The 23,839-nt window shown below is 45.1% G+C and overlaps 1 protein-coding gene across 3 annotated transcripts in view; it reads right to left on the minus strand.

Moving 5' to 3' along the window:
- Positions 1-19,772: 19,772 nt before the first annotated feature.
- The window catches only part of Sppl3 (signal peptide peptidase like 3), a 111,670-nt gene continuing 107,603 nt past the window's right edge, over positions 19,773-23,839 (minus strand). For all 3 annotated transcript variants that reach the window (XM_063225776.1, XM_063225775.1, XM_063225777.1), the window contains 4 exons: positions 23,614-23,777; positions 22,562-22,761; positions 21,481-21,590; positions 19,773-20,357 (listed from right to left, as the gene is read on the minus strand). In XM_063225776.1, coding sequence (XP_063081846.1) covers positions 20,286-20,357; positions 21,481-21,590; positions 22,562-22,761; positions 23,614-23,777 — 546 coding nt within the window. In that variant the 3' untranslated portion in view covers positions 19,773-20,285. The remainder of the gene's footprint in view (positions 20,358-21,480; positions 21,591-22,561; positions 22,762-23,613; positions 23,778-23,839) is intronic.

The raw sequence follows: 23,839 nt of genomic DNA on the forward strand, positions 1-23,839 counted from the left end.
TCCAGGGGAAGCTGTCACGCTGGCTTCCTGACACATAGTCGACTGTTCTGATCGGAGAGCTCGGGTCCTCATTGTCACTGAGTGTTGCAGTTAGGGGTTGTGCGGAAAACAACTAGAATCAGAATTATAAATCATGGAGTTTATAATATTTTTATAATGGTCACCGGGAGTTAACACAAGAAAATGCAGGAAATCTATCCACAACACCAAAGTCATAGAATAGTCAAGGGCCTAAATCCCACAGCAATGTCCCACATGAGTCCTGATAAAAACCCAGAGCTCAGGACAATGCCTCCTATGAGTCCAACTGGAGGTCCAGAGCCCACAAGAAGGACTCACGGCCAGTCTCTTTTACGGATCTGTGCCGGGAAGACCCAAGGGTCAGCAGGGTGAAGGAGCTGTGCTGGTGGGATGAGGGTTCTACGCTGGAGCCGAGAAGTCACACAACAAAGACCAGGGCTGTCCTGAAAAGCACCACAGCCATCCTCAGCGACATAGAGGCCCCGAGCTCCTCTGACAAGCACAGTCGGGTACACGCCAGGAGCCAGCGTGATGAGTTCATCCTGGAGACCAAGCAGCACATGTCTTCCGCTCCGGAGCCAGGAAGCAGTGCTTGAAGTGAGGACCAGAGCTTCTACAGGACCACCAGCGGCTCAAAAGCAACTCACAGGAAAACCCACAATGCCTCAATGCCTCAAGGCAACAACGCATTAATGCCTTCCTTCTTCTCCGCCTCTCCACTTTCCTAGGTGGAGGGAGCATCTGTGCTCAGTGCCACGCTGATGCAATCCAGCTGGCATTAAGTTGACCACCAGTTCTTAATCCATAGCACTGAGGATGGCTGTGGTGCTTTTTTGGGAGAGTCCTGGTCCTTATTCTGAGTGTTGTTTCTCGGCTCCAGTGTAGAACCCTCAACCTACTGGCACAGCTCCTTCACCCCACTGGCATAGACTTTCTAGCTTCTACCACTGACCTTTGGGCCTTCCAGTGCAGATATATACAACAGACTTGCATGAGTCATTGTTGTGGGCTCTAGGCCTCTAGTTGGACCTGTGGGAGGCATTGTTGTGGGCACTAAGTCTTCAGATGGACTCATGCAGGACATTGCTGTGGGATCCAGGCCCTCAGCTGGACTTCCTAAGTACTTTATGGACAGATTTCCTATACTTGTATTTAACTCTGGGTGACCATCATAAAATAATAATATAAATTCTGTGTCCTGTATGTAATTGTTTTCCTTGCAGCCCCTGACTCCAACAATGATGTTTTTTTTTAATTTTTTAAAAAATTTTTTATTAGTACCAGGGATCGAACTCATGACTGTCCACTTGCAAGGCAGGCACTTAAGCCACTGAGCTAACTCCCCAACCCCAACAATGAAATTTTTAATTCTTCTGGGAAGATGCCCAGAAAGTGAATATAGCTGGGTTGAATGGGACCTCTAATCCTACTTTGAGGAATGTCCACACTGATTTCCAAAGTGGCTGCACCAGTCTGCACTCCCTCCAACAGTGGAGAAGGGCTCCTTTTCCTCACAGTCCTCCAGCATTGTTATTGGTTCTTTCTGGGATGAGATGGAATCTCAGTGTTGTTTTCATTTGCATTTCTCAAGTGAGCAGTGATGGTGAACATTCTTTCATATATTTATTTGCCATTTGTATTTTTCATCTAAAAAGTGTATCCATCTCAGATGTCCACTTTTGGATTGGGTCTTAAAACTGGGGTGGGGGTCTGATTTTTTTCAATTCTTTATATGTTCTAGATAGAAGTCCTTTGTCTGAGGGACACTTGGCTAACATTTTTTCCCACTTTGGGGGTTGTCTCTTCATGCTGTTGGTGATTTCTTTTGCTGTACCAAAGCTTTTTAATAAAATGAGACCCCAGTTTTTTAAAAAATTTTTTTTCTAGAAGCCACCAACAGGGAAGAGACCCCAGTTGTTGATTCTTTGAGATATTTCCCATGCACTCTGGGTTTTGTTCATGAACTCTCTATCTACACCTATGTCTTCAAGATTTCTACCTACTTTCTCTTCCAGTAGATTTAGGATTTCTGTTTTAATATTTAAATCTTTGATCTATTTTGACTTTAGTGCATGGTGATAGACATGGATCTAGTTTCAATCTTCTGCATGTAGAGAGCCAGTTTTCCACACTATTAAAGGGGCTATCCTTCTAGTGAATGTTTGGCTCCTTTGTCAAAGATCAGGAGGCTGAGCGTATTTGAGTTGTTTCTGTACCCGCTAATCTGTTCCACTGGTCCTCAGGTCTCTTTTTTGCCAGTACCATGCTGACTTTATCACAGTAGCTTTGTAGTATAGTTTCAAGTCAGAGCTTGTAATTCCTTCGTCTTGCCTTTGTTGCCCAGGTTTGCCTTTGCTATTCTAGGACTCTTCTGGTTCCAGATGAATTTTAGGAATGTTTTTTTCTAGTTCTGTGAGGCATGCCAATGGCACTTTGATTGGGATTGCATTAAATCTATAACAGTTTTGGGAGTATGACTATTTGCACTATGTTGGTTCTTCCTATCCATGAGCAACAGATATCTTTCCATTTCCTGATATCCTCTTCCATCTCCTTTTTCAGAGTACTGTAATTTTCAATATATAGATCCTTTACTTTCTTTGTTATACTGATTCCTATGTATTTCATCTTGTGGATGCTATTGTATATGGTGTAGTTTCCCTGATTTATCTCTCAGTGAGTTTTTGTGTACAAGAATGTTATTGATTTTTTAGTGTTGACATTTTTTGGGGGTACCAGTGATCGAACTCATGACCACATGCTTGCAAGGCAAGTGCTTATACTGCTGAGCTAAATCCCCGGCCCAAAATTGTTTGTACCAGGGATTGAACTCTTACCTTGCACTTGCCAGGCAGGCGCTTGTGCTGCTGAGCTAAACTCCTGGCCCTAGTGTTGACTTTGTATCCAGCTACACTACTGAACTTGATTATTAAATCTAGAAGTCTTTGGTGGGAATTTTGGATCTTCTAGTAGAGTATCATGTCATCTGAGAATAATAATTTAACTTTTTCCTTTCCTAGCCTTATTCCTTCATTTCTCTCTTGTCTAATGTCATTGGCTAATATTTCCAGAACCATATTGAACAGGAGTGGTGATAGTGGGCATCCTTGTCTAGTTCCTGACTTTAGAGTAAAAGCTTTTAGTTTTTGTCCATTTATATGATGTTGGCTGTTGGTTTGTCATAGATGGCCTGTATCAAGTTGAGATAAAGGGCTGGGGATTAGTCGCAAGACACCTGCCTGGCAAGGACAAGACCTTGAGTTTGCTGGGAATTTAGCTCAGTGGCATAAGCACCTGCCTGGCACGTGTGAGGTCATGCGTATGATCCCTGGTACCAAACAAACAAACAAACAAACAAACAAACAAAAAGACCCTGAGACTGATTCTTGGTGCAAAAAACAACCCCCCCCCATACACAAAAGACATCTATTCTGATTTTCTGTAGGGTTTTCTTTTTATCATGAATGAGTGTTAAACTTTGTCAAAAGCTTTTTCTGCATCTATTGAGATCACGTGATTTTTGTCTTTGGCTCTGTTGATATGGTGTATTATATTTACTGATTTGCATATTTGGAACCACCCCTGCATTCCCGGGATGAATCCTACTTCGTCATGGTGTATAATCTTGATGATTTGCTGCATTCGATTTGCTAGTATTTTACTGAGGATTTTTGCATGTATGTTCATTAGGGAGATTGCCTGTAGGTTTTTTTGTTTTTGTTTTTGTTTTGGTTAGGTCTTGTTCTGGTTTTGGTATCAGGGTAATACTTCCCTCTAAGAATGAGTTAGGGAGTATTGATTGCTTCCCTTTCAGTTTCATAAAAGAATTTGAGGAATATTGTTATTAAATCTTCTGTAAATTTCCTATAAAATTCAGCAGTGAATCTGTTGGGTCCTGGGCTTTTTTTTGTTGGTAAGTTTTTAATTACATTTTCAATCTCAACTGATATTGGGTTGTTCAGAATTTTTACATCTTCTTGATTCAGCTTTGGTAATTCATACATACCTAGAAATTTTTCATTTCTTCTGTGTTTTCCATCCTATGAGAGTAAAGATTTTCAAGCAGGTATTGATGATTTGCTGCTGAATTTCCACAGGATCCAGAGTGATTTCAGCCTTTTCATTTCACTGCATGAATTTCAGTCTTGTCTTTCCTTGTTTTTACATAAGATTGGCTAAGGTTTATCAATTTTATTTACTCTTTCAAAGAAACAACTCTTTTATTAATTCTTTGTATTGTTGTGTCAGGCTTAACTGCATTTATTTCTGCTCTGATCCTCATACCTTCCTCCCTTCTATGGGCCTTGGAATTGATTTGCTCTTCTTCTTCTAGAAGCTTGAGGTGCAACATGAATTTGTTTGTTTGTGCTTATCTATTTTCCTGATGTGAAAATTCACTGCTGTAAACTTTCCTTTTAGGTCTGCTTTCATTGTGTCCCACAGGTTCAGGCATACTGTATCTGAGTTTTTGTTTAATTGTAGATGTAATTCTTTAATTCCATATGTGATCCATTGGTTATTTGGAAGGGTATTATTTAATGTCCATATGTTTATGTAGTTTTTGTGGTTTGTTTTGCCATTAGTTTCCAATTTGATTGCACTATGGTCAGATAACATGCATGGGATAACTTCAGTCCTCTTGCATTTACTTAAGCATGTCCTATGGGCTAGTAGATGGTCTATTTTAGAGAACGTTCCATGTGCAGCTGAGAACAATGTGTATCCTGATGTTGACTAGAACACTCTGTAAAATAAATCCATTTGTTCACAGGTTTGGTTTAGTTCTGATATTTCTCTGCTGATTTTTTGGTCTGTTTGATCTATTTGTGACAGTGGGGTATTACAATTGTGTTATTTCTTAGTTGATTTTTCATGTCTATTAATATTTGAATTATATAGCTGGTCCTCTCATTATTTGGTGCATACATATTTATGCTATCTCCTTTTTCCAAAGTTTTCCCCTAACCAGTATCTAATTACCTTCTTTATCTGTTGTTCATCCTTGGTTTGAAGTTCATTGTCTGCAAAAAAATAGCTACCCCTGCTTTTTTATGGGTCCCTGTTGCGTGGAGTATTATTTGCCATCCTTTGTATTTCAATCTATGAATTTCTTTTTGAGTGATGTGTTTCTTGTATACAGCATATTGTCGGATCTTGTTTCTTGATCCATTCTGCCAGTCTGTTTCTTTTGACTGGCAAATCAAAGTCATTTACATTGATATATATTATATCAAGTGATATCTATTATAACTGATATATATTAACTTAACTTTGTCATGTTATTTCCTGTTGTTGGTGCCCTGCTTTTGCTCTCTGTTTAAATTGCTTGCCCTGCTTGGTGGTTTCTTTTTGTTGTTATTGAAATTGTGATCATTTTATTTCTGTCTAGACTATGTTTCAGTACCCTCTTGTAGTGTTGGTTTGATGATTACGAATCTCTTCAGTTGTTCTTCATCATGGAAGTAGCTTAGTTCTACGTTAATTTTGAAAGTTAATTTTGCAGGGTATATCAGTCTGGGTTGGAAGTTCTTTTCTTTTCTGGTGTTTTTTTTTTTTTTTTTTTTTTTTGCTACCAGGGATCAAATTCAGGACCTTGCAGTTGCCAAGCAGGTGCTTGTGCCGCTGAGCTAAATCCCAGCCCTGGAAGTTGTTCTCTTTCAGGTCTTGAAATACTTCACTCCAACCTCTACTTGACTTGAAGGTTTGTATTGAAAAGTCTGCTGTGATTCTGGTGGACTTTCCTTTATAGTTGATCTGTTTCTTTTCTTCAGTAGCTTTTAATATTCTGTTCTTATGCTGAATTTCTGGGATTTTAATTATTATATGTCTGGGTATAGACTTATTTTGGTTATGGCTAACTGGAGTTTTGTATGCTTCACTTATGTGAGAGTCTTTTTCCCATGCTTTCTTATTTTTTGCTATTACTTCTGCAAATAGTTTTTTTATGTAAGTACCGCACATTAACCGTTTGCGCAACTGGAGCTCTTGCAAATAGTTTTTTTAAAATGTCATTTGTATTGACTCCTATTTTTTCATTGACACCAATTATTCTTATATTATTTTTTCATTGTATCATCTTGCAGCAGTTGAATTGTTATTTCCTGATTTTTTTTTATTTTCAAGAGATTTTTTTCCTTCATGATCACTAGCTGAGATTGTCTCTTCAAGGTCTGAAAGTCTATCTTCAGTTCTGAGTTTTGCTGAGGTGGTTTTGCCAGCTTTCAATGGAATTTTTAACTTCCTGGATACCCATTTGAATCCATTTCATGCATTCTATTTCTTTTCTTTTCTTATTTTTTTGGGGGTACCAGGGATGGAACTTACAACCTCACACTTTCCAGGCAGGTGCTGTGCCTTGAGCTAAATCCCCAGCCTTTCTATTTTTTTCTTATATTGATTATTCATGGTTTCCATCCTCTTCCTGTCATCGTCTATTTTTTTAATCTTTCTCTACCCTAGATTTGCTGAGCAATTCCTCTATAATGTTGACATTTATTTTTACCTGAGCGATTATTGCTGATCTCACCTCCTCTGTAGCCTCATGGATCTGTTCCTTTACTTTGGTTGCTGTCATTTGAGAAACGTCAGGCGTGTGTCACCTATTTTCCTCTGTCTTGTTGTCTCCTGGACTTGTCCTGGGGGGCTGGAGGTCTGAGGTTGCGTTTCACTTCTGCATCTTGTTATTTTCTATTTCAAAAGTTTTTATTTTGTTTTCTGTGTTGATGTCTGTAAGTTTTTGTAGTAGCTTTATCACTAGGATCAAGGCCTCTCTAGGCAAGCTCTGTTCTTCAGGATGTCTTCTCTGTGTAGGAGGCTCTTGGTTTGTGTCTGTCCCACGATCCTACCTCTTCAGTTAATTAGGAGTGAGATCTTGGTATCTGTTTGGTTCAGTCCTCAGTCCTTTGGTGCTGGGGCTGGTGAGGTTATCACCCCTGAACTTCCCAGTATTGTTATAGAAGTGAGAACACCTGATTAAAACAGCTGTGACATCCTAGCTAAAGTAGTATAATTAGCAGTGACAATAGCCTCAGGCACAGTTTAGAAATTGACAAACTGTGGTAACTATTAATTTTAAACCTTCAACCATAGAAACAAAGTGTACAGTTATAGGACAGAACTGATCATAAGCTTGCATGCAAACCTTTCCCCTGGTAGACTGGTTTTACTCTGAGGTGAGGAAATTTAAGAAGAACAGTGCGTAGAGCAGAAGAGAAATAAAGTAGAAGCTGGGCTGGAGGACAAAGAGTGATCACGCAAGCTTTTGGGAAACTGGAAAAGAGGGCGGAAGAGAATGAATGGAGGAGCAAGGAAGGGAGCGTTGAAGTTGAGCAGAAAAATTAGAGCCTATTCACTCATGAAGAGATGACCAAGTCTAGAGAGGTAAACTGAGGAAGGGGAAAGAAGACTAATAGATTAGAACAAGAATATAGGTAAAAGCAAAAGAAAAAAGGAAAAGGAATGGAAAACAAACCGAAATAGAGCAAAAAGGAGGAGGAGGAGGAGGAGAATTCCCTGTGGTGGACGCTGGGTAACACCGCCAAGCCTGCAGCAGAGCTTGTGCTGCCCTGGAGGCTGATCTTGGCCTCAGATGTGGGCCCAGGGCCGCAGTCTTCAGCCGGTCCCTGCTGTGTGTCTGAGCGGCCCCATCCTCACCCGTCTGTCTTGGCAGCGTCTCTCTCCCAGTTGCTGTTTTCAGGCAGAGACGGCGTTGTTCCCAGGCCCTGGCACCTCTGCCCCTCCTGGCCCTCGCTCAGCCCTCTGTGCTCCTCTCCCACGGGTCTCTCTGTCCTCTCAGGTCATCTGTTGCAGCTGGGGCAGAGGCTGTGACATGGCCTGGTCTCTGCTCCTGCTGTGGCGGTCCAAGGCTGCTCAGCCCCAGTTCTTAGCCCTCTCCGAGGTGGGGAGCTAACGTCCATTCATTGCTTTACAAGTTCTGCTGTCCTGTGGCCGCCTCTGCTGTTGTCTGTATCTTCCTCAGGCAAGATGTGGAGCGCTGTGGGGTGCCTTTCTGCTCCCACCCCCAGCAGCACGGGGACAGCTCAGGGCTGCACAGTCCTGAGGTGCGGGGTGTTTAATTCCCCAGGCCTCTCTAACCATGGGTCATGGGAGAGGGGTGAACCCCCCATCCCTGGAGTCTCTAATCTTCTTCCTGCTGGTTCCAGTTAGTGCTGTGATGCACAGCAGGGACAGAGAGAGAAAAAAAAAAAAGGTAAAGAAAAGAAAAAAAGATGGGAACAAAAGGAAAATTGTCTGATCATCAGGGAGGGAGCAGTTCGTGTGGGCAGAATTTACTGCTGGACTGTAGTGATTCTGTTTGGAGGAAGGTAGAGGGGGCAGAGACCTTATATCCCCAGTCTACCCTCTATGGCTTGATTTAGCCACACTATTTTTAAAAAATTTATTATTTATTTATCTTTGTCTATTTGAGACAGGGTCTCTCTGTGCAGTTCAGGCTGGCCTTGAACTTGCAAACGATTCTCTGGCCTCAGCCTCCCAAGTGATGAAATTACAGGGGTGCACCACCATGCCTGGCTCCTAATTGGCTTTTTGAGACAAGATTTCACTACGTAATTCACTCTGTAGCCTTGAGCTTGCTGTGATCTGCCTGCCTCAGCTGGGATCATGGATGTGTGCCACCACACCTCGTTTGATTTACTTTAGTTTGCTTCATTGTAGGACCGCGCCTTAGCCTGAGATTTATTTCTTGTGACACTGTCATTTTTAAGTGTCCAGGCAGGTGGTTTTGTGGCCTGTTCCTCAACCCACATTGATCTGATGGTTTCTTTCTGATTAGACCTGGTACACGTCATTGAAGGTGGTGGTGTGGTGATGCCTCTAATTCCTGCCCGTGTTTGCAGTTTATCTTTTCCTTAATCGCGTGAGGCCTGTGGATCACTGATTCAGTGTCTCTTCCTGACTGTGAAGGTCCGCTGCCCTCAGGATGCAGTCGTCACAGTGCCCTGAGGGCTGGGGCCAAGCCCAGGGTGCAGCAAGCCTTCCCCCTTCTCCCATCCCCAGTACCACAAAAGATGGTGGTTAGTATTCCGTGGTTGTCTTCTACTTTGCTTGTGTGTGGGATTAATTTGCGTTTCCTTCCCATCTTCATGGGATAGATGTTTGTCGACTGCTTTCAGTCTTTTTCCTAATAAACTAATTAAACTTATATATCCCTGAGTGTAGCTCTCACACCATTTCATAAATTTTGAATGCCGTACTGTCCTTTTCACTTGGTTCCCAAGTTTCATCGAGTATTTTGTCCCAGCAACGAGAGAAAAGTGACCAGCGCACCTGGCTTTCTGTCTGTCTCTTTTGGTGAACACGACACTCACTTTTGTGGAATACACGTCCAGGGGTGAAGTTGCCAGGGTACACACAGGTTTAGGGGAGTCTGCCTTCATCCCTCCACAGTGGATGTACCAATCAAGTCATCCTCTGACCCGCATGCTAAAAATTTTCAGTTGCTTTACACCCTAGACATTTGGGACTCCTTTCTTTGAGGGCAGAAATAATTGTTTTCTGAACTTGTTCTAACCTACTGGTTTACTGTTTGTTTTGTTTTACCATCTGTAGATCAATCATGTTCTTTTCCTAGAAAATAAACCATTTATGTGGGCTTAAAGTTTCATCAGTATAATTTTTTGAGGTTTTGATATATATTCATTTCATGTTTTTTTCTTAAAGTGCACAAAGATTAAGTAAGGCTGGGTATGTAGCAGTGACCGAGCACTTGCCTTGCAAGGCCCTTTGTTTGATTCTTGGCACCACCAAAAGAAAAAAGAAAAGATATTAAATGGTCCGTACTATAAGATTTTAGCAAAAACAGCCTCTGCCTCACCCTCTGCACCTCCTCAGGCTTTTTCAGGGTTATGTTTGTGTTTCTCAGATACAGACACTGAGCAACATATACTAGCTACTGTATGTCCTGGTGACAGTGCTGGTGCTGTCATGGCTCGGCCACATAGTGGGTTCTGTTTCCAACATTTTTGTTTTAACAATTTTGTCTTTTCCTCAAGTTACTGATTGTTTTACTTGTCTATTTGCTTAGTTCTAAGGATCATGAGTTTTTACAATTCCTCCGACAGAATGGAGAGTCCTCCGGACTCTTTCCTCCGTGCAAGCAGCCATCACACAGCGAGGGAAACAGCTGGCTTCCCTTGCTGCTTCCAACAGGAAGTCCTGCTGCCCCCGGACCTTGCAGACAGGAGAGCTGGGCGGGGTGAAGCGTGTGTGGAGCCACTCGGGGAAACGCGTGTGAGGCAGGCCAGCAGGACAGAGCCATCAGACAGAGGGGAAGACACCAAGTGAGGAGAGCAGCAGAGGTGGGGTGGAATGTTCTAGACTGCTGTGCAGTACATGAAGTTTTTGTTTGCTTGTTTGTACCGAGCTTTGCGCTTGCCAGGCAGGCACTGTGTCCCTGAGCTACATCCCTCGCCCTTCTTAAATTTTGAGACAAAGTCTTAATTCAGACTTAGAGCTCACTCTGTGGCCCTGGCTGGGTTCGAATTCACAGTGACCCTCTTGCTGAGCCTCCTGAGTGCTGGCATTATGGGCATGCAGCACCACATGTGGTCTGAAGTTTCTTCAGAGCTGCCAGGGAATCTCGAAGCTGCAGTTGGTTGTCAGAAGAATCCTGGGTTTCCAGGTATAACCTCAGGAATCCTGCAGCTGGCACTGGGCTCCGGGTCCTCGGGGAGGCCTGTCGGGCGCCTTTCCCAGGCTGCTTCTCCACACAGATTCGGGAGCAGCACTCCTGCCATTTCAGGGGCACTTTCTCAGGGAGGCTCCGAGGAACTTGGTGAGGTGAGCCACTTCCCTTGCTCTGTTAGCGTTTGTTTTTGGTATTTTTGGTATCAGGGGTCGAATTCATGACCTGGCACTGGCCAGGCAGCTGCTTATGCCACTGAGCTAACTCCCCGGCCCTCCTTTAGTCTTTGGCATTGCCGATCATACTTGTCCACTCTCCACCCTAAATTTCTCTCGCCCTAGCAGTCACTGGGCGGATGGGGTTATGCTGCTGGGAGTGACCGGCCCTGCCGGTGGTCCTAGGCCTCTGTCCGTGGTCCTAGGCCTCTGTCCGGGCTGCTCTTCCTGCATGTGCTCTGGTACAAAGGGGTGGGCGGACACCTGCAGGGCCCACGCTTCCCTGGAGTCCATGTGTGTTTGGCCTGTCCGCCTCCCAAACATGCAGGAGAAGCTCCACCGTCTCTTGCCCCACGACTGCCAGGAGGATGCAGATCCCTTGGTTGTGCTGCTGCTTCTTGGGTGGCTGGCACCGTCAGTAGGAACCTTGCTGCTTCCCTTTGGGGACCAGGACGTCCACCCCATGGAGCTCTCAGGTGTGGCAGGAGAAAGGACAGGCCGCTCTGGTTTCTACTTTTAATAAAACTCACATGCCCTTCTCTGGGGACACGGACTAGACAGCAGTCTGATGGCACCGCTCCTGCAGGGTGTCTCCTTGGTGGCGCTTCAGCTGCAGCAAAATGCTCAGTACTCGGGTTTTCATCACTGCAGACTGTATACGTGCAGCAAATGATCAGATACTCCACAAATAACATGATAATTACATGTCAAAGGAAGAAAAAGGAAAGGAAGCCTGGGAGTGTGGCTCAGTGGCAGAGCATTTGCCCAGCATGTACAAGGCCTTGGCTTTGGTCCCTGGATCAGAAGGTATCCATCCATACATGTGTGTGTACAGATGTAAAAGTCTGTGTACACAGATATGAACGCACATGTGTGTACATATGACTGTATACACATATGTCCCCTTCCCCTTTTTGAGACAGGGTTTAACTTTGCAGTTTGGGTTGGCCTTGAACTCACAGCGATCCTCCTGCCTCTGTCTCCTGAGAGCCATGATTCCAGGTATGCCACCATGCCTGGCCTTCCCTAGCTTTATTTCACAAGGGCCTGTAAGCAACATTACACAACAGCAATAAACACAACTAGCAACCAAAATGATGTTTGTCTTGTCTATCCAAAATGCTTCAGCTTTGAGGCATCATAAAATGCAGAGATGATGTGGCTCTTCTTGCACTGTTCATTTTAGTACGTTTGCTGTCTGAAAGATCTCAGGGTTCCCCGTACTTTTTTCCCAGTGCTGGGGATGAGCCCAGGGTTTCACACACGTGCTAAGACAAGTGCCCTATCACTGAGCTACACCCCAGTCCTAGACTTTAAAAAAAAATTATTAACACATATTTTACATATTTAAGTTGTTCAGTGTGATATTTGCATATGTGCATACAGTGTGCACTGATCAAATCCAGCCACTTATTTGGTGGACTACTTTATTTCTGGTGCCCTGACACAGCCGGCGCTCAAATATTTGCTGGATAAACTAGTGAATGGCTTCGGGAAACAGGGAAAGCTGCATATTCAATAGGAGAAAAGTTCGATTTATTAGTATCTTAACACTGAGGTGGTTTTATAAAGACTCACATGCAAGTGCTCTGACATAGATGACTTACTTAGTACTGGGTCAGGATTAGGTTTTTTTATTGTACTGACTATAAAAACTCAGGGATTTTTCTTTATAGGAACAAAATAAACAGTTTCATAGGGCAAAAGCAAGGAGGGATTATAACAAATAGAAACTAGTTCTCCTAGTGTTTTAAATTACAGACACTGAACACATACTGAACACAACTGATACTGGAAGAGAAACGAAAAGCCATGGCCTCGAAGGGCAAGTGGTTCCAGCTTTTTTCCCTGCTTCCCAAGCCTCCCAGTTCAGGGATCACGGGCATGCGCCCCTCACCTGGCTCGCTTCCCACACCCCGCCAGGCTGCGGTGGTTGGTGCTCCCTTGTCCTTGGTGCCCCCCTCTGCCTCCCTCGTGGTCATCTGCTAGGCCGCGGGGACCCATCTGTGACCCCCAGAGCGGTGCAGGCTGAGGCTCCAAGGCATCGTGCCCACAGGATGAGCCGCTGGCCCCTGCAGGGTGGAGGCAATGTCAGCTTGCTCCTAAGTGGGAAGTTGGTCTCTTCTAGAAATGGCACCTTCCAGGAGGGGTGGCGTTGGCTCTGCTGCAGACTGCTTGGACATGCAGAGGCAGCAGTGGCTACGACAGTATCAGAAGTGACAGTCCATGCTGTCAGGCCTGTAGGTGGCCATTGCTCATTCACAGACATAACGCGCTCTGGGGTGGCCATGGTGCAGGCTGACAAACATCACCTCGCTGAGACATTCTGCCCAAGTGGGTGTGAGCACCTCTTCCACAGAGGACAGCCCGGTGTGTGCTTCAAGTGTGAATGTGGCCCTCCCCAGTACGACGGTGGTTAGTCCACGGGCCAGGGATGCAGTGTGGGGTCCTCCACTCTACTGCCAAGTGTATCAGTCAGTGCCAGCTACAGATGAGTTCACAGAGCAGGGTGTAGTCAGATTGTTAGTGCCACACTGTGAGCTGCTGCCCTAACAAGGGCTTTGGACCTCGGCATCACTATTAACTAGGATCCCGTCTCCAGCCATCCTTGAAGTGTGTTGTTATTCCCCCTGCCATCGTCGTCACTGAGTCATCGGTGTCCCTTCCTCTGGTGGGGAGGGGTTTTCATGAGATAGACCTCTGTGCTGGTGTTACAGGACCCTGCTTCCCAGGGACAGCGTGACCTCTTCAGCGACAGATCTGAGAACTGACTCAGGTTGCGCAGCATTAAGTCACGTAATGGTCTCTTGAGGTTTAAGTGTGTGACAGATCTTGGTCATCTCAGGTGAAGCCGGTAACACCCTACTCCCTAGAAAGATCTGGGCATGATCCACTTGTCTACTGCGCAAATCCCAGTGCCCCAGGCAGCTCTCGAGACTTTCATTCCAGCGAAGCGTCGGCAGCAGGGACACGCAGAACAGACGGATTTCAGGAAGAGTGAAGGCTGCGGGTCCTTCAGCGTCCCACAGGCAGGAAACGGGCTGACAGAACTAAGTGACGAGCCTGTTCCAACTGTGAAAAGGAAGGGTTGGACATGGGGCTACACCTGTAACCCCAGCACTCTGGAGGGCTGAAGCAGGAAGAACCCAGGTTTGAGTCTAATCTGGACAATTTAGTGAGACTCAAGGTCAATGAGAAGGCTTCACTCCTCAGCACTGGGGGAAAGAGAAAGAAAGGGAAAAGAAAAGGAAGAGGAAGGGAAAGGGAAGAAAGATACACTCAGCCTAAAAAATACGTAATCCACACTAGCCTTGGACTCTGGTTGGCCCGACCTCGTGATCCTCTGTCTCGGCCTCCGAGGGAGGTGCTGGGAGCACAGGGCAGACCCGCACCCCAGCCCACCAAGCAAAACCTTCAATGTTAATTCTATTGGCTTTTCTCTTGAATATGGACCTCATTTTTTCTGTACATATATGTATTCATTTTAAATTATATCCTAGATACCATGAATAATATACATTGTAGAAGTTGTGAAGTTTAAGTAGGCAATGTAGCTCAGCTGAAATCAAGTTCAAACTGGTTCCTCTGTGATGGTCAGCAGCTAGAATTTCTCTGAATTCTGTTGACCTTTTCTGGACTGCCTAAAGTCTGCTCTGAATCCTTTAGGGATTAGAGATTTGGGCAGAGTCTATGCAAGACGTGGGGCGTTCCCCTCTCCTTTCTGGGATTTATCCCCTTTTCATGTGCTGGGGTTATTCTGAACCTTTTTTTGTTTTTCCAAGTCCTAGGAATTGAACCCAGTGGCTTTGCCTTGAGTTTTTTTTTTTTTTTTTTTTTTTTTTGGGACAGGGAATCATTAAATTGCCCAGGCTGAGCTTGAACTTGTGACCCTCCTGCCTCAGCCTTGGAGAGTGCTGGGATTCCAGGTGTGTGCCATCACACCTGGCTCTGTCCGGGCTTTACCTATACCCCATGGTGCCCATTGGGGCCAGGCCTCAAACCACATGAACAGGAAAATCACTCGGTGCCATCCCCTCCCCATGCAACTTCCTTCTGGCCTCGGGAGTTGGGTCTCTTCACCACCTTACAGGAGTTACGTTCTGTGGAGCGTTTAGCTGTCATCTGCAAGGCAGCTGGTGGAAAGGAACAGCATGCCCTCCATTACCAGAGGCAGACTGTCTTCATTGCCACTCAGACTGTATTGCTATATTTCACGTGTATTTTAAAGTTAGGGTTAGGGTTAGGGTTAGGGCCTAGTGAAATGCAGCGAGATGGGTTTCTGGTCGGCTGGGCTGTCAGCCCAGGTCCATCCTGCTGGCCACAGAGGGGAGCACAGCACTGCCTTTCTGCCCCGATCAAGCCTGTGATACCCACAGGATGCTGCCAGCTCAGGGCTGCTCCTTGCCTGTGGTTTGCAGGCAATGGAGGCACTGATGGTGCACGGACAGGTGTGCATTAGCAAGCCTTAACCTCCTTTTCTGCATCTGGAGTTTTGCCCTCCCTGGAGAGCCCGCTGGGGTGTTGTCATAACCCTAGGGATAAAGGCAGGCTAAGGTGAAGGGCACCACTGCCTCCACTGGTAAAAGTTGAAGTACAAAAGCTAGCTAGGCCTGGGAATTTAGCTCAGTGGTGTAAGTGCCTGCCTGACAAGCGCAAGGTCCTGAGTTTGATCCCCTGTACTGCCCAAAAAAAAAAAAAAAAAAAAAAAAGCTAGCTAGACATTAACCTCAGGTTCTGCCTACATCCAGAAGATCCACGCAGGCAGAGCAGAACACCTCATTAGACAGTGGTGGGTCATTTGCCTAAAGCCAGTGTCTCAGGCAAGGCAGAGGAACTGGCACTTGAACCCCTAGGGCTGAATGCTGGCAAGGGCCGTCTTGCTGCCCTCTTTCCATCTCTGTCCTACAGACGCCCACTTCCTTTCATTCCTCACAGGAGTCGGCCCACTGCTCACTGCTTGGCAGATTTCTCGTCTGCCTCAAGTCCTGTTGCCTCTAACAGGTTCTCCTTTCTCTGTCTTCTTGGGGTCTCGGTTGGAGCCAGAGAAAGGTCAGAGCTCATCTATTGTGGACCCTCAGTGCCTCTGTTGCCTGCGAAGAAGGCAAGTTTTATAAATTTTGCTCAGTGGGAAAAAAAAAGACTTCTTGAAACTGAAGCTGCCAGGCAGAATCCAAATGAGAGAAACCACGAACTACACCTGCAGCATGAGTTAAGACATCCATGACTCTACAGCACACACCTGATGCCATCATCGGTGAGTGCCTCATGGATTTAGAACCTCACCTACTGTCCTGCAAGGAGGTGACAACTGGTGAAAGTACTGGCTAACGACTGGCTCTGGGCTTTAAGCCTTCCGAATCCTGTTGCAGCTAAGGACCAGTGTGCTGACTGCCGCTTTCTGGGGCTCATAGTAAATGCTTGCCTGTGCCAGCACTGGCTTTCTGCACCGTTCTGCTTCCAGCCGTCTCAGCAGTCATGTCACACAGCACACTTTGCAATTTACAGCAAGGTATGCAGTTACGACACAGAGCTGCAAGCTCAGTGTGGTGTTACTTATGAGGGAACAGCTGCTACCTCACTTTGCCCACATGTCAAGCTAGCTGACACAGTCCTTGCATAGACCACAGGATAGACCAGTACTGGACTGAAGCAGGAAATGTATTACTTAGGAAGAGGCTCTTCACACGGGAGAAACCTGCTTTGAATTTAGAGACTTGCAAAATAGAAAGCAGTCTTTGACTGCACTGGCCGAGAAGTAATTTCTGGATTAAGAGAACGTCAGCTGGCTCAATCCTTCCAGAGGAAGCATTTTGTTTTAGTTCTAGGATTGCTGCACTTCAGTACAAAGCTGTGCAGCTTGCAATTCCTGCTTCAGCCTCCCAGAGTGCTGGGATTACAGGCATGTGTCGCCACCTTCTGCACCAGTCCTGGGAGATGCTTCCACAGAAAGGAGAGCTGCATGGTTACCATTCCTGATGAAATTCTCCTGTTCCCAGGCTTGGACATAAATACGAAGCTTCATAAAGCATAAGCGTTACTGGATGTGGTGGCATGTGCTTAGCACTCTGAGGGTGAAGTTGAACCATCTAAAGTTTGAGCCCAGCCTGGCAACTGGGCAACGAGACTGTGTCACCACATCCCAGCAAACCCAACCCTTATACAGCTCAATACTAGGCTCTGGGTTCAGTCTCTAGCCCTACACCCCAAATACAGCATGTCTTCACAGGACAGTTTGGTTAGCCATAAAGTGAGGGCAGCCATGCACACAGCAGATTCTAATACCTCACGGAGAAGACAGAACTCCCTTCCCCTACCCTTTTTAAAGATCTAGTCCTTTTGTTTTTCCTGGGGATAAAATAACTTACCTGGTTAACCAGGGGCTGTGCTGGCTTGGTGTAGCTGCTAGCAGCCCACCCCCAGCCCCGCAGCTTCAGCTGTCCCCACAGGGAGCTGTGTCGCTGTCTTCCTCAGGGAAGGCATACACAGGACGCACCAGGCTTTGGATGAACGGGTGTCGTCATCACCTCAAATGAATAAGCAGACAGTTATTACTAAGCGAGCTCTAGTGTGCAGTTTCTTGTGGGAGAAGAGAAAGTAAGGAAAGAAAGGGGTCCAGGCTGACACCCTATAAACATGCTGTGTAGTGCAGACTTCTTAGAAAACCCCAAACTCTATAGGAACTGAGAACCCAGAGTAAGAGGACCTACTGGAGCGGGGAGAGGGCATAAAGGGTGTCTGTAGCAGAAACCTGAAGTGCGCACGTTAACTCCAGCTCCATATGCACTCCAATCAAAAGACTTGTACAACTAAAGGAAATGCTAGTGTTGATCATGGTTAATTCTAAAACAAGTATGTGCAGTTCTCTGCCAAAGTTCTAAGGAAAACGTTTTAAGGACTTTGAAGACTACCAAGCAGAATCCCAGTCACATTTCAAAGGCCGAATGCTTACTCCCATAATCTGTGCATCATGAGATTAACTGACAAATACACTCCATCTAGAATTTTAACTTTTTAGTACCAAGGATTGAACTCATGACCTTACACTTACCAGGCAGGCACTTAACATTGCTGAGCTAAATCCCCAGCTGGAATTTAACGTTTTATTTTATTTTTTTATTTTTGTCTTTTTCTTTTTTATTGGTACCAGGGATCGAACTCACGACTGCCTGCTTGCAGGGCAGGTGCTTATGCTGCTGAGCTAAATCTCCAGCCCCTAATTTAACGTTTTAAAGATAGAAAAATTATGAAGATCAACTGCTGGGTAGTTTTTTTTTTTTTTTTTTTTTCGTTTTTATCAGTACCAGGGATCAAACTCACGACTGCCTGCTTGCAAGGCAGGCGCTTATGCCGCTGAGCTAAATCCCCAGCCCCAACTGCTGGGTAGTATTTTACTCATGACAGGTAATTGGCCCTAATCTGATCCCAGCAGATCCCCGATCCCTGTGGTGGGGAATCAGCCACTTGTGCCCTGAGGGCTGAGGACAGTGCTGCTGACCAGCAGGACACGCAGTACAAGCATTCTCCACCAGATCCAGGTAGGGCAGTGGAGTTCTGTGGGCAGCTGAAGCTTCAATATGTTAATAGGTCCATGACTGAACCAGTCATAGGTGACCGTACCTGGAGACAGAGAGGTCATCCCGTAAGTCTTCAAGAACAAGCAAACAACAGAAGGGGACTGGGAGCTGTGCTTTGTATCAAACACCAAAAACGAAGACCAAGGCTAGAAAGGACTCATTTATTACAACCCCAAATCCTCCAACAAGGTGTGCAGATGAGAGGAATCCAATACCCTGACACGTCCCTCTCCACTGACAGAAGGGCTGATTGAAAGGAGGACAGAGGCAGTGATCTACAGGAGATGCCAGGCCATCGTGAATTTTGGGACAATCCACGGCTGCTCTGACTCTGAACATGGGTGTTTTTTCACTAGGCTGAGGACACTACACTAGCTACTACCATGATGCTGGGGTCTCTAGCAGTGGCCACAGCACAGGGATGGACTGCAGGGGACAGAGCAGCCTGTTCTTTCCTGGGTTTACTCCTGGCATTTAGGGCCAATTGAAGAGGGGTATGTCACTGACCATCTGTCCCCAGTACCCAGTTGTCACCACAGGTAAACATCACAACAGCAAGAACAGGATTGTGTTGTTTTTTTTCCTTTTTTTTCTCTTTCTTAAAGGAGTGAGGGCATGGGAAATACAGCACACCAATAAAACAAAATGCCAAAACCAAAAAACAACAACAACAACAAAAAAATACAAAACAAAACCAAAAAAAAGAAAAAAATACAAAAAATACAAAATAGAAAAATGTATTTACAGGTAGTACATTACTATGATCAGAAAGCACAAAGACCCTTGCTGCTTTAATACATGCATTGGTTCAAGAAGAAACTACTAAAACTTGGCAAGGGAGAAGACTGTAAAAAGAAAAGGGTCAAAAAGTTTTTAACTTTTCATCCCTAATTTACTACACTGATCAAACCAAGTAAGAGCCCCCTAAAGCCCACCAGTCTGTCAGTTCAAATGATATACTGGTTTGTTACGGCAGGGTCAGCTGTGAGGGGGGATGGCAGCTTATACAAGGAAGCCACAGTGAACTGCTCTACATGCTCAAAATACAGCAAGCCCCTACTGCTACACAGCATGATCTTAGCAGGTTTTAATTTGTTTATTCATATAATCTATAGCGCAAATGTGTATGTATATATATATATGTATATATATATATATATATACATATATATATATATATATATATATATGTACGTATGTATAAAAACCGTGCCCTTGTTCACTGCCAACGTGATGTCTGGGTGGACATGAACTCATTACAACAAATTCTTATGTGTATGTTGTAAGAAGTCACTCAATGTCTGTGGATTTAATAAGTCACTTCACACCACAGAAAATATTTAATAAATCCAAAAAAAGGAAAGAATATAATGACAGAAGAACTTCTGTCTCAGTTCTTGGAAACTGAGTCCCCCAAAGGAAACTGGTCCCAAAGTTCTGGAGGGTTCACTGAAGAAACTTCGGTATGTTAATTGTTTTTTCATCCTTTTAGTGTTCAAAAGTTCTAAAACGACTCCATGCCGTTTGCAGTTTTTAAATAGTCAAGTCTCCGACTCCCCGCAAGGTAACAGTCTGGCGCAGGTCCATAAAAATGGGAAGAAGTAGTGCTGGGGAGGGCCTCTCACTCTGGAAGGGGCAGGAAGAGAAGGACCCGGCAGGGCCAGCACCCTCTCTGGCCGGCCAATGAGCTCCCTTTAGAGGCAAACTCCAGTCACACGTCAGTTCCTTACACAGGTACGCTTCTGAGTACCAGGCCAGCACTAAGAGCAAACAAAACCACGTGTTGAGGGAAAAGACGATGGCCATTCTGGTCACTTCTGATGTGACCCATCATACTTCCAGGAATCGAGAGCTGCTGGACTTGGAGTGGAATGGCTCAGACCACATCCGCCGTAGGTCACCCTGAAAGGAATGGAATTTCTTGAATTACTGATTTAAACGTGAGGCACATGTAGGCTCAAAGCCTTTCCTGATTCTGAATCTTAGCAAACAGTGTGCCTATGGGGAACCAAGAAGCATTCTGGTTTTGCTCAGTGAAAAGTAATCCATGATTTCGGAAGAGAAGCTCCTGGACCACTAGAGTAAAGAAGGGTTTTTAGAAACTGTTCAAACTCTACCATGAAGTAAGTAAGTTCTAACTTGTGAGTTAACAGTCTGGGCAATTAATGAAACTCAGTCTATCTTATCTGCAAAATGAGAAAACACAAATCTTCTATGTATGTATGTATGTATGTATGTATGTATGTTTTGGTTTGGAAACAGCATCACTACATATTCCAGACTGGCACTGAACCCACGATCATGCTGCCTCAGCCTCTCTACCTCTTGAGTGTTGAGATTAGAGGAATGAACCACTATACCTGGCTCAATATGCAGTCTCTAAAACTAGTTTTTTTTGTTTTTGTTCTTGTTCTTTATTCAGACAAGGTCTTGCTATATAGTCCAGGCTGGCCCTGAACTCACAATCCTCCTGTCTCAGACTCCCAAGTGCTGAGATTACACGTATGTGGTACCATGTCTACCTTTTGAATCTGGGGTTTTTTTTTTTTGGTACTGAACTCATGACCTGGCACTTGCCTAGCAGGTGCTTGTACCACTGAGCTAAACCCCTGGCTCAGGATCTGATTTTTATTACATATTGCTTTGATACTATTAAACCAAAAAGATTTGGAGCAGGTGTGCTGGGGATTGAGCCCTCAGCCCTAGGGTATGGCTTTAAAGGAAGGAAGGATGGAAGGCAGGCAGGCAGGCAGGAAGTTTTCATAGCTAGGCTCTTGGGGTTGCACTTATGTACTCTATGACCAAGTGATACAGAAAACCGTAAGCATTTTCTGTCAGTGGCTCTAAGAATCTGGGGACATTTGCTTAATGCCAGGCCAACACACAAAACATAGTCCAGATCAGGAGCTGAGAGGCTGTTAGATCAGGGGCTTCAGTAGAACCACCTCTGGCAAGGAAAGTACATACCCAAACCCAAGGCAATGTCAAGTTACTGTTTCTGCAGATCTGCAACTGTTTCTCCTACCTTTAAATAGGCCATGGTGAGGAGTGGCAATAAGGTAAATGGCACCAAGTAGAGGAGGGCAGGCTGCGCGGCTCGGTGGATGCGAGATGCCACTGTAGCAGTGAGGAGACCTACGAGAGCAGACATTGGTGAGTGACTCTCAGGGACCAGCTTTAGAAAGAGCCTCTTTGTCACCTAACCGCCACCTCACAAAACCCCGAGGCTGGACAGACTGGTTGTGACACAATCCAGGCCATGATTAGCATGAAATGCCTAGCTCAAGCAGGGAAAGAAATGTGCACAGCAATTCTAAGGTCCAGTGATTAGCCCAAGTCCCACTTTTTACTCAGGTTCCTGGGTCCATTCGCTCCTTTCTACCCTAAATATGCCTGGTCTCTGTCTCCTACGGTGTATGGTACTGGACTTGGAGGCAAAAGACCTGTGTCAGGTTTTGACTCTGCTTCTTGCAAAAGTCACATAAACGTGGTTCAGGCATTTCACCTTTTTAAACTCCCTCACCTGCCTTCCTCCTCTCAGGGTATCATAAATGAAATGAATCCACGTGTATGTAATGCTATGGGTGAGTACAGTGCTAATGTTAGGCAAAAGGTACAGAGGTGAGGGGTACTCTTTTCTCATTCACTCTGCTGTGTATGTGACAGGTTACTGCTATTCCTAGCCTAATCACAACTTTCTCTTCCTGTCTGCCTGGAGTTGAGCTGGCTGAGGAAAAAACTAGCTGCGGCTACAGGTGACAGAAATTGAGAACTAATGAAGGCCAATCTCTGTTTATTAAAGTAGGAAATAAACAAGACATTCATTCAACTCTGAGAGATTTACACAGTCTAATCCACAAGCATGTGTGGTATGAGACTGGCTCCGAAGACCGGCTACGTTCTTCCTCATGTTCCTCAGACATACTGTTCGGGCACCCAGCGCAGAGAGCATGAAACATCTCGTGGGCTGGCAGGGTCCCTTTTGGTCGTCTAAACAGTAACCAGAGTTACTGCTGTCCTGGTCAGCATCTGCAGCTAGATGTAATTCCACAGGTTGGCGAACACTCAGTGAAGGGACTGGCTGCACACTCACAGCCCTCGCTTACCTACGAAGTATCCAATGAGGGTACAGTGAAAGTAGGAGACCTTTTGCATGCGCCCAGAGATGTTGGCAGGTCCAGAGGCCCCACAGGAGTCACCACTGGCTTGTTTTTTGTAGTTGTCATAGCGAAGGACAAAGCACAACAGAAGACCAGGCATCACAATGTCTCCGATACCCAACATGGAGAAGTGGCTGCCAGTGGAGCTGAAATGCAGAGTACTAGGTTAGGGAGGCCACATGCTACGATTCAATTTCCACTTCTTTGCTACAAAGCCTATCAGTTTTTCAGAAGTCAAACTTACCTGAGATCAAAGGTAACTTGTATTAATCTCATGATGTCGTGACAAATTTAGGATTAAGACCCAGAAATTTTTCCTTTCCTGAAGTACACACACATTTTTTTTGGTGAGCTCTGTATATGTTATATGTTAATTTAAAAAAAACTTACCTGAATGGCAGACATAAGTCTCTACTGATTGGACACTAGTTTTTAAGTGTAGAGATTAAAAGCCCTGTGAGACTAGGAGCACTAGTTGTGACAGCTCAGGTGATTAAGTACTGCCTCTTCTAGAAATCTCAGGCAAATCTATTTGTGACACATTCACTGTTGAGATCAGAAACAGGAAGTATGCCATTTTACCATTAAAACATATTTTTAAAACTGCTACAAAAGTGAAAAGAACCCAGACTCTTGATTTTTTTTTAAATTGGTACGTACCGGGGATTGAACTCACGACCACGTGCTTGCAAGGCAGGCGCTTATGCCACTGAGCTAAATCCCCAGCCCCCTACACTCTTGATTCTAAGCCAACTTTAAAAAGCAGGAATAAAGTGAAGTCTGGCTATTCTATAAACATTAACCAGTAATAAGACCAGCATTCACATCACTTAATGACACTGGTCTCATCCTTACTGCATTTGCACAACAGAAATTATGGCTCGCAGACTGTTTCAGAATGCAGATAGTAAGAAAAAAGTGATGAAGGCAGGGGAAAGCTGTACACAGGAAGGTGAAGTGTTCATCACCATGGGATGAGGCCAACAGGCCAGTCCTACCTTGGGAAGACCAATTTTCCAGGCAGGGACAGGCGAGGAACATCACGTCCAACATTGGGCCCTAGGTGGAGCTTCCGGGATAGAACATCGAGGGGATTGTCAGCTGGCTGTGTAGCCACCTTCACCATGACATTGCTGTTGAAGATGTAGGCTGAGAAAAATACCTGCCAAGGTAGAGAGATGCCTTTAACAAAGGGAACTGCAAACAACCCATGTCCTGCCATTA

Source organism: Cavia porcellus, unplaced genomic scaffold, assembly GCF_034190915.1.
Source record: "Cavia porcellus strain 051 isolate PalLab524CR breed Dunkin Hartley unplaced genomic scaffold, mCavPor4.1 scaffold_16, whole genome shotgun sequence".
Lineage (NCBI taxonomy): Eukaryota > Metazoa > Chordata > Mammalia > Rodentia > Caviidae > Cavia > Cavia porcellus.